Raw genomic sequence first — 17,633 nt, forward strand, 5'->3', positions numbered from 1 at the left:
TTTAAATTAATATTATTAATTTTAATATAAATTAATTTATTAAAAATTAAAATTATTATAAATTATAAATTAATTTTAATATTATTAAATATTATATATAAAATTATTATATAATTTAAATAAGTTAATTAAAATAAATAAAAATAAAGTTATTATTTTTTAAAAGTTTTAATTTTATTTAAATAAATATTTATTTAATAAATTTAAAATTATTAATTTTATTATATTATAAATAAATATTTATTAAATAAAATTATTAAAATAATTATTTAATTAAATTAAAAATAATTTTTAAATAAAATAATTATATTTTATTATTATATATAATATTTAAGTTTATAAATTTAATAATTTTATAAAAAATAATTATTAATAATTAAATTTATAATTATATAAAATAAATTTTATTTTAAAAAAGTTATTAATATTTAAAATAATTAATATATTTTTAAAAAATTAAAAATTATAAATTTAATTTAAAAAAATTAAAATTTATAAGAATTTTAAATTTAATTTAAAGGTTTTTTTAAATTTAATTTTTAAAAAAAAAATTAAAAAATTTAAAAATTTTAAAAAAGTTTAAATAAAATTAAATAAAATTATAATAATATAATATAATTAAATAAAAATTAATTATAAAATTATAATTATAAATCTTTTAATTTTATATTTAAAAAATAATTTAAAATTATATAATTAAAATTTTAAAATAAATTTTAAAATATAATTTAATTAAAATTATTTTATTATTTTATTTTAATTTTATTTAATTAAATTATTATTAAATAATATTTTATTTAATATATTTTTAATTTATAAAAATTATAATAAATTTTATTTATTATAATTTATTTTAATATATTATATATATTTAAATATTTATAAATATTATTAAATTAATATTTATTTATTTAATAATTATATTTATTTATTTAATTTATTTTAATTATTTATTTAATATAAAATTTATATATAAAGTTTATATAAAATTATATATTTAATTAAAACTTTTAAATTTTAATATTTTTAATATAAACTTTTAAATTATTAATATTTTTAAAACTTTTTATTTTATTTTCAAAATTTTTATTTTTAAATTTTTAATTTATATATTTTTAATATTTAATTAATATTTAAATATATATAAATTATTTATATTTTTAATTTATTATTAAATTAAAATAAATAATTAAAATTTTAAAATAAAATATAATATATTTTAAAATTAATTTAATTAAATTTATTATATAAAATTTTTATAATAATTTTATAATTTATATTTATAATATTATTTATTATTAAAAATATTTTTATATTAATATATTAAATTATATTAATTTAAATTAATATTATTAATTTTAATATAAATTAATTTATTAAAAATTAAAATTATTATAAATTATAAGTTAATTTAATATTAATAAATATTATATATAAATATTAAATTTATTATATAATTTAAATAAATTAATTAAAATAAATAAAAATAAAATTATTATTTTTAATTAAAATTTTAACTTTATTTTATAAATAAATATTTATTAAATAAAATTATTAAAATAATTATTTAATTTATTAAAATTAAAAATAATTAAATAAAATAATTATATTTTATTATTTAAGTTTATAATTTTAATAATTTTATTATAAATAAAAATAATTATTAATAATTAAGTTTATAATTATATAAAATAAATTTTATTTTAAAAAAGTTATTATTATTTAAAATAATTAATATATTTTTAAAGAAATTATGAATTATAAATTTAATTTAAAATATATTAAAATTTATAAAATTTTAAATTTAAACTTAAAAGTTTTAAATTAAAATTTATATTTATAAAAATAAAAGCTTTTATAAAGTTTAAAAAAATTTAAATAAAATTAAAAATTAAATTAAATTATAATATAATAAAATAATTAAATAAAAATTAATTAAAAATTATAATTATAAGTTTTTAACTTTATATTTAAAAGGATTTAAATATATATAAATTAAAAATATTAAAAATATATTAAAATATATTAAAATATATTAAAATATATTAAAAATATATTAAAAATATAAAAATATTATAAATAATAATATAAATAAAAAATAATTATTAATAATTAAATTTATAATTATATAAAATAATTAAATAAAATTAATTAAAAATTATAATTATAAATCTTTTAATTTTATATTTAAAAATATTTATAAATATAAAAATTATTATAAAAATTAATATTAAATAAAATAATTAATAAAAATTAAATAAATAAATATAATTATTAAATAAATAAATATTAATTTATATTATTAATTATTAATTTTATTTTTAAATTATTAAAATAATAAAAATATATATTTATTATATATTTATTTATTTATTTAATTTATTAAATTTTAATTTTTTAATTATATTATTAAATAAAAATAAAATTAATATTTTATAAATTAATAAAATATTAAATTTATAAAAATAATTTATAATAAATAATTTATTATAATTTATTATTTTAATAATTTAAAATAAAATTAATAATTAATAATATAAATTAATATTTATTTATTTAATAATTATATTTATTTTTTAATTTTTATTTATTATTTTATTTAATATTAATTTATTTAAATAAATTTTTATATTTATAAATATTTTTAAATTTATATTAAAACTTTATAATATATATTTTTATATTTTTAAATATATTAATTAAATATATTTATTTTTAAATATTAAATATAAATTTTTAAATATTAAATAAATATTTAAAATATTAATAAAATATTTAAAATATTAATTAAATATTAAAAATTAAAAATTAAAAATAAAAATAAAATTATATATTTTTAAATTTTAATATTATATATTTTTATTTTATTATTAAATTAATATTTAAATATTTAATTAATATTTAAATATATATTAATTAAAATATATTAAAATATATTAAAAATTAAAAATATATTAAATAAATATTTAAAAAATAATAAATAAATTTTAAAAATATATTAAAAATATTAAAATTTATAATTTTAATTAATATATAATTTTATATAAATAAATAATTAAATATATAATTTTATATAAATAAATAATTAAAAATATTTAATAAATAAATATAATTATTAAATAAATAAATATTAATTTTATTAAAATATATTTTAAATATATTAAAATATATTAAAATTATATATAATATATTTAAGTTATATATAATATAATTAAAATACCTTTAAAATTTTAATAAAATATAATTAAAATATAATTTTAATATAATTTTATTTTATTTATTTTATATTTTAGTTATCTTAATATTATTTTAAGTAGTTAGGTAATATTAAGTTAATTTTTAAATATTTTCTTTATAATTTTAACTATTTCTTTTATTTTTTAATTTTTTTTATATTTTTATATTCTTTTACTATATATTTTAGGTATAGTAATATTATATTTATATAAATAAAATATTATTATATAATTAGTATATATACTTTTATTTTCTACCCTTAAATTAATATTAATATTTTTAAATTATATATTAATATTATATTAAATTAAAATAATAACTATTATTTTAGCTTATTTAGTAAATTAATATATATTTTTATAATATTTTATATATAAGTTCTATTAATCTAATAGTAATAGATAAATAGTTATATTAAAGTTTAATATAAAGAATTATTTTATTACTTTAATATTAATTTTAATAATCTACTACTTTTATATAGTTAAAATATATAATTAATATATCTTTTACTTTTTATTCCTTTTATTCTTATATTTTTAAGTACCTTTTACCTTTACTATAATATTACTTATATATATATATTATATATATAAGTATTATATAATATATATAGAAGGCTACCTTTTATTTTTATATTATTTAAAGCTTATAATAAGTTAACCCTTATTTTACCCTTAGTATATTTAACTTCTTTCTTTTATAAAGTTTTATTTATACTTTTATATAAGTTATATATTTTTAATATTATTTTATAATTAACCTTTTTTTATTTAATAAAAATAAAAACCCTTTTAGCTTTTTAATTACCCCTTTTATTTAATATAATAGGACTATTAAACTTAATTTTTTATAAATATATATATTTAATATAAATATAATAAAACTAATAGAAGAAAAAGAAGTATTATTATTTATAGTAGTAAGACTATAAAAGGGGATATTATAAAAGGGGATACTAAAAGAGGGGATATTATAAAAAAGGATATTATATAAAGGGATACTATAAGAGGGGATGTTATAAAAAAACCTAATAAAAAGTTCTTTAATATTACCTATTAACTCTATAAATAATAATATATTAGTAAATAAAGACTGGAATATAATATATAAAAGACTCTTTAAAGAAATCCTTTAAAATTTACTAATTATAAATAAAAGTTAAGTAAGGTAGAATAATAATATTCTAGTTTTATATTAAATATATATTTTAAATAATATAGTACTATTATAAGAAACTATTAAACCTTTTATAAAACTTTAAGTATAACTAATATTAATTAAAAAAAAGTAAGTTACTACTCTTTATATTATATATAAAGTTAATATATTATAGAATATTATTTATTATATAAAATAATAAAGTAGTATAGAATATAAAATATATATATATAGGTTATTACTAACTTTAATATATTAAAAGGTAATAATAAATAAGGAGGACTTTTTTATAAATTTTTAAACTTTAAAAATTTTAAAGCTTCTTTTAAGACTTTATTTAAAGTATTATTATTAATATATATTAAATTAATGATAGTAATTAGAGTATTCTTTATACTCTCTTTATATACTTAGCTTTATTTATATTTTAGTGAGTTAAGAGTAGAGTAAGTATTGTTTATAGGCCTTATAAATGGTATATTATATTTAAATGTTAACTTAAAGCCTTAGGTTAATGTAGATAGTATATTTAGATCTTTTTAGGTTAGCTGCTTGTTTTTATTAGTTGTTAAAATAGGATTTATTAAATTATTATAATTTAAATATATTAGTCTTTTAAAGAATTAATAAGGGTATATTTAAGGTATAATAAGAATAACTTATACCTTTTTTTATACTATTTTAATAGTAAAAAACTAGATAATAAGTACTTTTTAAATTTTTAAATAAATAGGTTTTATTTAAATTTTAGTTTATTTAAAGTTATTTTTAAAAGGTATTTTTACTAGTTTATAGTTAGTAATAAGATGTTTTATTTAATTATAAAACTATTTACTTTAAGTATATTAGTAGTAGGTATAAATATTATTATTTTTAGAAAGTAATACTATTAGAAATATTATATATTAAGTTAATAACCTTTAAGATTAATTAATAGGAGATTTAAAACTATATAAAGGTAATATATATAAAGAATCCTTTAAGTAAGGTAAGTTTAATATTAATAGTATTCTCTAAAATAGAAAGACTTAATAGTATTTATATATAGTTTAATGGTGTTCTATATATTAAGTGTAATTTGTGAAATATATTAATTAATTTTACATATAATAAAGCTAGTGTTTTTATTTAATTTAATTTTAAATTATTAGGTTATAATTTAAATGTATTAATTTAAGGGATTAGTAAAGGCTGTTTATAAATAATATTTAAATAGTGTATATTTATAGGTTATTAAATGGTATTAGTTTATATAAAGGTCTTTTAATTTAATAGTAGTAAAAGTAAGTATTTTTAATATAATAGTAAGATTATTTTATAATCTTCTTAATACTATAAAAAAGTATATTATATAAAATATTATAATATATAAAACCTGTTTTTATTATAACTAACCTTATAAATTAAGCTTAGATAGGTATTGTCTTAAATTTAATTTATAGTAAGTATAAAATTAATAAGTATATTTTATAAAGGGTATATTAGTAATCTATTTAGTGTTTATATTTATTATAATAGTGTGTTAGGATTGTATATTATTTTTAGTTTAGAATAATTAATTGAAAGAGAGGCTATACTTTTTTTAGATTTTAAAGATATTTTTAAAAAGGAGGTAGTAAGAGAATAAAGTGCTAGAGTTATTAATATATATATATATAGTAATTAAAACTAGTATAATGAGTGAGTAGGGAGTAAGTAGAGAATAAATATAAGTTATATATACCTTTATTAATAATTAAGTTAAAAAGTTTAAAGGTTAACTTATTTTATTTAATACCTTTAAGTTATTTAAAAAAAAGGTTTATTTTAAATATTTAATGCTTTTAAGGATATTTAGTTGTTTTAAAAGATAATAATAATATAGTTTATTTTATTAAAGATAATATTTTAAATATATTATAATTACCTATAGTTAATTCTTAAGTTATATTTAATTAAGGTTAAGAAAGTATACTTTTAATAGAAAGTTAATATTAAACTATTTTTATTAATATAAAATTATATTAACTTTAATACTTTTAGAAAATAAACCTAATATATTTTATATATTAAAATATAAAGTTTATTTATATTATTTTAACTTTTATATATATTTATAAATATTATATTATTATATTATTATAATAGTTATTAAATAGTTAGGTAATAATATAAATTTTTATATAGGTTTTTTAATATATATACTTCCTTTAAGTATATATTAGTAAACTTATTAAAATTTATAATAGGGTTATTAGTAGTTAGTATTATATTTTATAGCTAAGTTTCTTTTAGTTTTAAAGTCTTATTAACTAGGTTAAATTAATAGTTTATATATTTTCTATAAATAGTTATAAGTATTTCTATAGTTATATTTTATACTTTAAATATATAAAATTAGAAAGTAATTTAGGAATAGTCTCTATTAATTATTGTATTTTAGCCTTAAAGATAGTTTATATTTATAATTTAAATTTAGTCTTTTTATACCTATAAAACCCTTAAATACTACTTATTATACTTATTCACTCTTATATAACACTTTTAAACCTTATTATAAGCACTTTATAATATATATATATTAATATCTTTTAATATTATAAGTATTCCTTAAAGTAATATATATTATTATTTTAACTAGCTATTAAAATTTTAAAAAATAGCCTCTTAAATTATTAGTTTTTAATTAATATATTAAATAATAGTTTATATTTATTTAATCTATATTTATTTAATATATAATATTAATAAAATTTAAAATAGCTTTTATATACTTTACTTATTTTATTTTATATTTTAATAAGCATTAAATAGTATAATCTATTACTATTTTTATTCTAGTAATCTTAATATAATATTTTAATTTTAAAAGTTTATTTTATTATATAATATTAGCTTTATAATATTAGTTATTATACTATTATAAAATATATAAATTATATACTTTATAATCTCTATCTATATATTAGGTTTTTATTTAAACGTAAATCTTCTTTTATTTATTCTTTATTACCTTTATTATATTAATAAAAGGTTATTATAACTTAGTATATAAGTAAAAATAAATATAGTTTTAGTATATTAATACTATTATAAAGTATATATTATATTATTTAAAAGATAATATTTAACCCTTTATTTAAATAGTTTAATAAAACTAAACTATATTTATATTTATAATAAGCCTTTAATTATTATTTAAAATGCCTATTTTATTTATATTATTATATAGTTATAAGGCTTTATTTTACTTATAATTTTAAATATTAATAAATATAATAATACTTTATTTATTATTATTAAAGTAGTTAAATATTAATAATATATACCTAACCTAATATATAATAATAGAATTTTATTTTATAGGCTAGCTTTAGCTATTAAATATATTTTATTTAAAATTTTATAATAGCTTATTAAAGGTTTAACTTATATTAAAATTCCTTTTAATAAATTTAATTTAAAGTTTAATATTATTATAAATATAAGTTATTTATATAAATAGTAGGTTTAATTGCTTAAACTTTATTTTATAAGTTTTTACTACCTTTTATTAATATTTTTTATAAATTTTTAATATTATAGTTTTAATAAAGGGGTTAGAAGCTATAAAGAGGATAAATTGGGTATTTTAAATTTATAAAGGAAATAAAAGATATTAATTAGATATATTATAAAATTAAATTTTTAAATATATAAAAATTTAAAAACTAATTCCTAAATAATAATATTATATATAATTTTTATTTAAGTTATAAAAGGTTATATTTATATTATTTATATATTTTATTAATATGTCCTTTAAACTACCCTTATAAAGTAAAGGGATATTTTTAATATATATAATATATTTATATAAACTACTTAAAAGGTTATATTATTATTTTATAAATATTAAATATATTCATATAAATTATTAAATAAAAGTTTAAAATATATTTAAAATAATAATTATAAAATATTTAAAATATACTTTAAGTTATATTTAAAATTAAATTATAATTATATTCTTTAATTTACTTTATTTAATTATTAATTAAATTATTTTATTATTTTATTTTATTTTATTTAATATTTATATTAGCTATATTTATTTTTAAATATATTTTATTTTATATATAAAATTAAATTTAAAGTCTTTATTTAATAGTTTATACCTTTTATATAATATTTATACTATTTATATAAAATAATATACCTTATTACCTATATTATTAGTATAAAAGTTTAATTAAACTTTTAAATAGTTATAATTATATTATAATTATATTTAAAATATATTTATATTATAATTATAAAGTAATTATAATTTAATTAAAATATAATTTTAATATAATTAAATTGCTATTATAATATATTTATTTATATATTATATTATCTATTTATAATAATATAAAATTACATTTTTTATATATTTATTTTTTATAAACTTATAAAATATTTATACCTACCTTTAGGTATAGAATTCTTATTTAATCCTTATTTATATTAATTTTTACCTATTTTAGCTATTTTATTCTTATTAATTTTAAGCAAGCTTTAGTGTTTTTTAAGCGAGCTATATACCATCTTATTCTAGTGTAGTGTAAAGTTCCCAAAAGGAGAATTATTAGAGTTGGAGAAACGGACGGCTGGGCAGCCAGGTGCGGCAGAGGTGCGGCAAGCTCGTTCCTGCGGGAAGGAAGCAAAAGTGGTTTGTCGGAAAAGAAGCTCTTTGGATAATTGTGGGGGGAGATATGACAGGCGGCGCAGGACTCGCTTCTGACTCGTCCGAAACAGACCTTGGCCTGCAAGCTGTGCTTGGTAACGCGTACGTATTTCTATCTATATCGACTAGGTTATAGGTAGGTCCCGCTGGTACGGTAGGAGCATGTTTGATGATGTGATAATCTGGACCAATAGGTCTGTGTATACTCGGCAAATACGTGCTTGGACGCGTGAGGCTGGCTGCTGGTGTGCGTGTTAATGGGCGAGAGGGACGTGACCGCGAACACGGACAAGGACGAGGATCCAAGGCGAAGACAACAAGACCTGACTGAGTGACTTACCCATACAAGCGGCCTGCTAATAACAGTATGCACTCGGATTGAAGACACCTTCCTACACTACTACTAGTCTGCTTTAGATAGGACGGACGTCTGGAGTCTGGGGGGCCACAACGCGTTTGGGACTTCTGGCGCTGCCCGCCCAGACAGGGGGCTCCCTGCTGTGGCGTCTCGGGGTCCTCCAACTGAGCTGTGCTTGACAGTTGTACTACCACAGTAGCATGTAAGCACGTACGTGCAGACGTGCAGCCGCGTGAACTTCGGACATGAACTGTGATTACTGAGGAACCATCTCGCATCTGCTCACCCTCAGACTCTTTTGGTACAATCAAATTTGCGGCCCGACATTTGATCGATCGTCCCCACCCGAAAACACTCGAGTCCGCTCGCTCACTGGCCCTGGCCCTCACGCCCGCCCCCTTTACAAGTGTGCGTTATTAGTCTACTTATTAGTTAGTGCCTTTACTCCGTACCTCTCCCTCCGAGTCCCTCTCCCCGTATGCGCGGCGCCCCATCCCCTTCCCGAGGCCCGCCCCCCGCCATGAAATGAACCACAGACCTGAGCAGAGGTGACAATGCCCAATGAACGAGTCCCTCTGATGACGACGACGACCGGGCGAGAGCCGCATGCATGCATGCCTTTGACCTCCCAATTTCTCGCCGTTGCATCCCGCACCTGTCACTCACTGTCACTGTCAACTCTTTTCCCCTGGTTCTGGTCCTTTTCCCCCTCCCCCGCCAGGTCATTGTTTCGACTAGATATAACTCTTGACAAACCCGTCGGATCCCTGCCACGTGCGTGAGCGTATATATGAACCTGCCGATCCACGGATCAACAGAGCGGGCCAGACGACGTGCATGCATGATCTCCCTCCTCCCAACCCACATATTTCGTTGGCTAGTGGCTGATGGCTAATAACACTGAGGGCCCCATCCCCAAGGCCTTGTCACTGCTCATCTGCCCTCTTGGCCCGCCCGCGGAGACTATTGTGTCCTCCATCTCTCTACTGAACCACGGCCGCCGCACCGTGTCTTGTACGCCTTGAACTGTACACTTTAGACGGTACAACTCACTCACTCACCAGAGTCACCACCTCATCCAACCCACACACACACACTTTCTCTCTTGCGCAAACCAAACAGCGCCGGCCCGCTCACGTACATGGAATTAGACCCTTCGAATTTCACACCTGCATGGACAAGGCATCGGATCGAGATAAAAGTGACACGTCGCTCACCACCGCAAGTCCTCCACCACGCCCGTTGCCCTCTCTCTCCCCTTTCGATCCCCGGCCTGTGCACCGTACCTATCTACTCCCTCCGTGACTTGCCCCTCCCTACACAGTAAATCCGCAAGCGCCCTCTTTCTTTCTGTCCCCGTCACAAAACTGGGGACAAACCAGAGCCCCGCCTCGAGGGATCCTCGGGGAGTGCGACGGCACCCCACGGCGTTATTTGCCCTTGCATTTGCCCATCTTACAGCCAGCCAGGCTACGGTGGGCGGGTGGATATCAAGCATTGCCAGTAAGTAAGTACCGTGCAGCAGAGAGCAACCAAACAGACGGCCCAGTGATTTTTTTTGGGTACCAGTTTTGCAGGTCCGGCTGCTTCGGCCCAGCTTGACGAGGGTCGATCGACAGACAGAGTAAGTAAGTAGTGTACTTAAGAGTCACAGCCACATTGCGCATGGGAAGTCTATCTACGGTTTAGGAGTTCCCGATCGGATGGATCAAACAACGTCACGATCGGGCTGGGCGGCCGAGTAATAATACATAGTATAGTGGGCGTAGATCTGAAAAGTAACAGCCAGGCAGGCAACAAACGCCACACAACCACACACACACACACACGCTCTACAACAAGCAAAACACACACCTACTATTAGGGTTTCTCCCCTGAGACAGTCCCGAATGATGAGCAGGTGGTCAGTGCGGAAACGTCCAAACCCACAGCAACCAACCCAACCCAGTTCCAAACCTTGGGACCACCCCCCCCCCCCCAACCTGGCGCGGCTAGGGCGGCAGCCTCTCCCACCAGATCCCAGGGCCCTGGGCTCGGTTCCCTTCCTCCCCGTCCTCCCAATATTTGGCTTCGTCTCATGTGTCAAAGTCGGACTTCCGTTCCTGGGGGGGGGGGGCGAGAGGGTAGGGATCATGCTCTCGAAGTTAGATCGATGATGATGTATAATAGAAAGGTCAGAAGGTTCAATATATGGGAAGCTATATATATATATATAAATAAGCAAAAAAGCAAAAAAGCAAAAAAAAGCAATAATCGATCTGCCATCGTGATGCAGCCTCCCGCACCGATATGGCAGATCGATCGCATCTGGTTTCAAGACCGTTCCATCCAACGCTCACGCCCAGCCCGGGTCCTTCTAGAACCCTTCCTCGAAGGGGAGATACTATACTGTACGGTCGCGCGCCCACACCAGGCCACCTTCAATTGGGATCTTGCACGGCATCAGAAATAGAGGATAAAGGCATACCTAGGGATGCTGCAAAGCATACACATAATACATCACTCGCGACCTTCATGTGCCTGCCCGTGTCTCCTCGCCCGTGTAAAAAGCATAATGACAGCTGACAAAGTCGTTTCTTCTCGCCTGTGCCTTCTCCCTCTCTGCTCGTGGCCTGCCTTTTCCCCCTCCCCTGCAGAGCCAAGAGAGCCGGGCGGACCGGCCTGAAATCCGAACAATGTCCACACACACTCTCTTGTTTCTCTTCATCGCATCATACTGTGTTCCACGGTGGAGCCTCCCTTATTGCCAAACTCCTTTCCTTTCCTTGCGGTGCTGCTCGAGGGCGCCTTACTGATTGATTTCAGACCTGTAAAAACCCCAACAAAACATGTCCGGAACAAGAGAGCCACCATGCTGGTCCATCTTCTCAGCAGTATCAAGACTGTTTCGGTGCCGGATCCAGCTTGACGTCCTTGGAGTCCACGGGCTTTGCTGACGCAGGCTCCGCCGCCTCGCCATCCACCTGCGCAGGCTCCTCCTCCACGGTGCCCTCGATCGCCGTCGGCGTGAACGATTCCCCACTCTCGTCATTCAGCGGGGGTATGGGATCGTGACCTCTGCCGCTGTTGCTCGCCGACACGCCCACGGCAGGGCCTCCTTCTGCAATCTGCTTTTTCGCGGCACTGACGATCTTTTCTGTCTCACTGATCTTGCCACCGGCAGGCACGCCATCTCCTTCGACGCCGAGGCGGCTGTTCCTGTTTGCCTGGCTCTCCACAAGTGCGTCCTTGTCGAACCGAACGATCATGCACGACAGGTTGTCCGTGCTGAACCGGGCCAGCGCGTGGTCTACCAGACGCTTCGAGGCTGCCGTCGCGTCTTCGACGTTGCGCACAAGATCACATGCCTCCTGGTCAGAGCACACATCCCAGAGCTGGGGGGCACTGTCAGCATTTTCGGAGAGACAAGGCAAGGGGGTTTGGGACGACTTACACCATCGCACGCAATGATAATGAACTCATCGATGTCGGGCTGGATCACTGTCTCAGTCGTATACGGGTGCCCGGTGACCAGGTCCTTCATGTAGGAATCGCCAAGCGCCCGAGTCACCGCCAGAACGCCATTGACCCGGCTGTTAAGGATGAGACCGCCGGCGTTGGAGATGCGCTTCCCCTCATTCTCGTCGCTGCCCTTGTGGTCGTACGACAGACGCAGGGCCTTGCCGGAGCGGCACAGGATGATCCGGGCGTCGCCGACGTTGGCAGTGTACAGAACGCGTTGTCTTGATGCGATACCCTTGAGCTTGGCGTGCTCCGCCTCGGGTTTCGCGTCAGCCCCTTCAGAGGGCTTTTCTGCGGCCTTGGCCAGTGCTGGAGCGATCGACTGGGACCCCGTCTGAGAAGAGTTGCTAGGCACCCTATCCTCCCAACGCATCACCGCGACAGCAGCTGTGCAGCCGCTGTTCTTAAGGGGTAGCTTCTCGAGCTGGGCGTCCACGGTCGTAAATGTCTGATCCAGCAGTTCCGGTATAGGAACATTCGGGTTTTTCTTAATGATGTCTTCTAGAATGATGTGTAGCTTCTTCCCGCACCAGTCCGCGGCAAAGGTGCCAGCGTGGCCATCGAATATGGCGAAGTAGCCGTTGTCGGTCTCGATCATGCCCTCGCCGCGAGCCTGCGAGTTGGCCTCGTCGGAGGAGGCCTGAGACTTGGCGCTTCCCGTCTCGGAAGCGAGAGCAGGTGCAGGGGTGTGGAGGAAGTTGTAGAGGAATGCGTGGGTGTCTTCCATGGTCCTCCGGCATTTCTTGTTCCTGTCTTCCCACACGCCAACGCGGAACGTAGACCTGGGGCCTGGGAGTGACTCGCCGGCAGCGTTGTTGTGTTGGCCCTGAGGGACGACAAGGGATGGGTCTTCCTTACCCAGCTTCTGGATGGGCGTCTGATTGGAGCCGGCGTCGCTGCCGGACCTACCGCCCTGAGCGAAATTGAGAGTGTTTTTGGCGCTCGCAATGAGGCTGCTGGCCTTTCCGCTTACGCCGCTGCTCCTCCTCTTGGGCGTAGCCGAGGTGCTCGGAGGGCTGCCATTGCCGCTGCGCTTCTCCCCGGTCGTGACCTGTTCGGCGTTCTTGGTTGAGATGGGAGAGACGCCACCGGAGCCGTTCTCGGCAGCGCCTCCAGGAGATTCGGGAGACGGGGACGGAGACGTGTTATCTGTCTTTGAGTTGGAGGATGCGGTGGTGTTGGGACTGCTCTCTGCTTTTGGCGAGGAGCCGGATGAGCCGCCGAACATCTTACTGAACAGCAGACCTCCGGTCGAGGAGAGACTGCGCCGCTTGGATCCTGCCAGGTTGCTTAGGGATGGAGGTGATTGGGGGTGTGGGGTTTGTGGTTGCTGTCGTGGGCGGGATGACGTTGTGCGGGTGCAGGCTGGCGTGGAGTAGTAGGTGTTGGGCGCGTAGCGTTTTCGCAGGTGTCGCTGTGGTGTGTTGTGTCCTGTCGCGGGTAATCGTCGATGGGAAAAGCCGGGACGGCAATTGCGCGCAGACAAGAAAAGCGATCAAGTCCTTGCCGGACTTGACTTCTGTACCGTGGTGAGATCAGCAGGTGGGTTGGGTGGGTTTGAGGGTTGGGCTGTGGAGGTTGCTTTAGGAATGCGGGCAGTGATGTAGTTAGGTGTGCAGCTTGCTGGTTGCAGGGCGAGGGGTTCCCCGCGGTAGCAGCGGAGCGGAGCCAGCCCCAGCGCAGGTGAGCTATAGATAGACAACTGAATCGGGTTGCGGCCTGGCGGCCTAGGCGGCGGGCACGCAGGGCCAAAAGGACTTTGGCTTTCACTGACCTCTACTCGTGACCTCACAGGGCGCCGTTTATTGACACAGGCCCACAGTGGCCAGATAGGCAAGGCTAGAATGGAGCTGGGAGCAGACAGACAGCGCGGTGTTCTTTGCTCTGGATGTAGGTCCAAGGGTGGCACAATGACAACTCGAGGGTGGATCTGGGGGGTCCGGGTCTTGGAGGTGACAAAAGACTGGATGATGTAATGATGCAATGTTCCTGGCTGTTAGCCCGGCCAGGTCTCCCATGCAGGGGTCCTGGTTTCAAGGGAGCCTGGGAGCTTGGGGCGAGGACAAGCAACTGCGTGAAACAAACGCCGGGTAGCTGGGCGGGGTCTTGTTTGCAGTATCAAAGGAATGAATGATTGTGGTTGCGACTTTGACTGGCAACTGACAAGAACCGACTGGTGGAGGGTGGAAAGGATGAAAGGCAGAGGTGCCATGGACTGACTGACTGACTGACTGACTGGGTTGGGTTTGGGTTGGAAACTGGTCCCTCACCTTAACCCAAGCACATGCACTCACTCTTTCCTAGACTGCATTTGGTTGGCGTACAATCCCGCCGCCACAGGCTGTTCTTCCCCAACGCATCCAACTGACAGCAGTACGTATGCCCGAGTACGTACTGAGGTAGTATGCAGCATGCAGCATGCAGCATATCAGGTGCTAATAAGCGCCGCGGAGCTCTTAAGGCGGCAATCACCCGTACCTCCTCCGCCAGTGGGGTTCCTCGGACTGCTTGTCAGCCCATTAGGGATACTCCGTATTGATTGACCTGTTGACCTGGCTGGTTGCTGGCTGGACAACAGGATGCAACTGGCTGCAGTGCTAACCTGGCTTATCACATCACCTTGCGCACACCTACCCACATTATATGCTCTGGTGTGGATACAGAGGGAGCGGGAGCTATGGGAGCTATGGGAGCTACGGAGTATGGAGTACGGGGTACAGGTAGGTATGGAGCACGGAATACTCAGTACTTGCCACCCTGCCACCTAGTCTCGAGTGGTCTAGGTGGCCGTGTACTGCATACAATGATACCGCTGCCTAGCATATATCTGCCACCTTAGGTGAGCACGTTCTTGAACGATTGCCACCTTATTGGGCTGGCCAAAACTGAGAATGATTTGTTTCGTCTTTGTTTTGCCCTTCATAAATCTTCATAGCATTTCGCTAGGGCAATGACACCGTCCCAGGCCGACAAGGAGCGTCAGACACATAGCATAAGACTTTCACAGTGTCTGTATGCGCCGCTCGCCCAACCCCGACTCACGAGAAGACGAATCCCAGATCAAGGCTGAGCTGCCACTAGACCTTGGGCGGAGACAGCAGCACTTCGAGTCATTTCCTCCCACCACAGAAGTTAAAACGGCACTGCCTCAGCTGCCTGTCCCCGCACCCCCCAAGTATGATATCCCCAACGCCGGCATGTGACACCACCGTCAGCGAGATGTGCTCGTAGTTAGGATGACCACTTGTCACGCTCTGGGTGTTGCATCACCTCCTCAGGCTGTCCAGGCGAGCCTGCAGGTCGTCATCGCCAGCATCGAATCCACCTCCACCGCTGCCGACTGCCTGGGCTACCTTGCCTTCGGCCACAGCGGTGGTAGGCAAGCCGGAAGGCGTCTCGCCAAGCTGTTGAAAGAAACATTCAGTACGCCAGATCTAATAGAAGAGGGAGTCGCACTCGGGCACCTACAGATTGGCTCAGGTCCACTCCAATCTCCTCCAGGACCTGCTCGACAACCTCGTCGCCCTCCTCCTCCACGCCCGTGTCCATGGCGTCGTCGATCGCATCGTCCATCATCTCTTGGCGCTGGTCCATGATATCGTTCTCGCGCTCAAACTCCATGGCTATTCTTTGTAATTGGGGCAGATTCATGCTCTTGTTCATGCTTCCCAGCGCCATCGTGGCGCCCTTCATCGCCTGCATCATTTGCTCGTTCGTCCGGTAGGTCTGCATGCCGCATGTCAGTCCAGGCTGTTCCATTTCGTATACCGGAGGAAACTTGTGTTCCGCACCTGTAGGCGCAGGGATATCTTCTGCAACTGGCTCCGCATGCCGTAGAACTTCTCAATATATCTGGAGGAACGATGGTCAGCCGGCGTCCCAATGCGTATGTGGTCTGGCGGCAGGGGCGACAGCACCTTCTTGTGCGCACAAGGTCCTTGGCCTGGATCTTCGCGGCGCCCATCTGGTTCTTCTGTGCACTCTGCCGGATCTGCGTGACCAGCGTCTTCTCCTGCTTCTCCAGCTTGACCCGGACCTGGTCGAGCTCACGGATGGCCTTGTCGAGAGATCGCTGGTTCTTGCGTAGACGCTCGGCGGGCGTCATGCGCTTTCCGAAAGCCCATTCTAGGATCTGCAACCCAGGAACGATGGTTAGAAATCCAAGTTCGGCATGCTGCTGACGGCTTTTATGCTCACGTTCATGGCTCTTGGGCAGGGGCCGGGGTGGGCGTGGGTGATAAGATCAGTATCGCGCTATCAGTCGCAGGAGGTGACGATGTTGTGAGCGGGGGCTGCAGCGAGACCACAGCAACAAAAGACGAAATGGATCGAAGTCGCGCAGGGGATTGATACTTGGGGTGAGTCTGCCTGGAAGCGATGTATTGTTGTTGTCGATGGAGATCAGCGAGGAGGTGTTCGTCACCGTCAGCGATCCAAGGTTCGGTCCAAGTGTGCCCACTTGGCGTGCTGCCGGGATAGGCTGCAGCAAACCACGCCAAGGTCCCTACGACTGGGCCTATACGTACCTGCTTTCACTGCATGCTACAGTACCTAGGTACTAAGTATATTTGCTGCAGGCCCAATGTCCCGGAAAGTCTAGTCGCCTGTTGGTAACGGGCGCGTTGCCTCGGCGTGCTTATGTCATCGAAGTCCGCCCCCCGATCAACCCATGGCTGCCGACAAAAAATC

At 32.2% G+C, this 17,633-nt stretch overlaps 2 protein-coding genes across 2 annotated transcripts; both read right to left on the bottom strand.

The window, feature by feature from the left end:
* Nucleotides 1–11,672: 11,672 nt before the first annotated feature.
* On the bottom strand, nucleotides 11,673–15,154 carry KVR01_004745 (type 2C protein phosphatase PTC1). The gene is made up of 3 exons (XM_044790966.1): nucleotides 14,719–15,154; nucleotides 12,877–14,463; nucleotides 11,673–12,817 (listed from the first exon to the last, which is right to left on the bottom strand). Exons 2-3 carry the CDS (start codon nucleotides 14,170–14,172, stop codon nucleotides 12,320–12,322), a joined length of 1,794 nt encoding a protein of 597 aa, XP_044646909.1. The 5' UTR covers nucleotides 14,173–14,463; nucleotides 14,719–15,154; the 3' UTR covers nucleotides 11,673–12,319.
* Nucleotides 15,155–15,586: 432 nt separating this feature from the next.
* KVR01_004270 (ESCRT-III subunit protein DID4) lies at nucleotides 15,587–17,473 on the bottom strand. The gene is made up of 5 exons (XM_044790887.1): nucleotides 17,142–17,473; nucleotides 16,862–17,076; nucleotides 16,736–16,796; nucleotides 16,413–16,670; nucleotides 15,587–16,348 (listed from the first exon to the last, which is right to left on the bottom strand). The coding sequence occupies exons 1-5, from the start codon at nucleotides 17,145–17,147 to the stop codon at nucleotides 16,211–16,213; spliced, it is 678 nt and encodes a 225-aa protein (XP_044646434.1). The 5' UTR covers nucleotides 17,148–17,473; the 3' UTR covers nucleotides 15,587–16,210.
* Between the last annotated feature and the right edge of the window lie 160 nt (nucleotides 17,474–17,633).

Source organism: Diaporthe batatas, assembly GCF_019321695.1.
Source record: "Diaporthe batatas strain CRI 302-4 chromosome Unknown Contig00004, whole genome shotgun sequence".
Classification (NCBI taxonomy): domain Eukaryota; kingdom Fungi; phylum Ascomycota; class Sordariomycetes; order Diaporthales; family Diaporthaceae; genus Diaporthe; species Diaporthe batatas.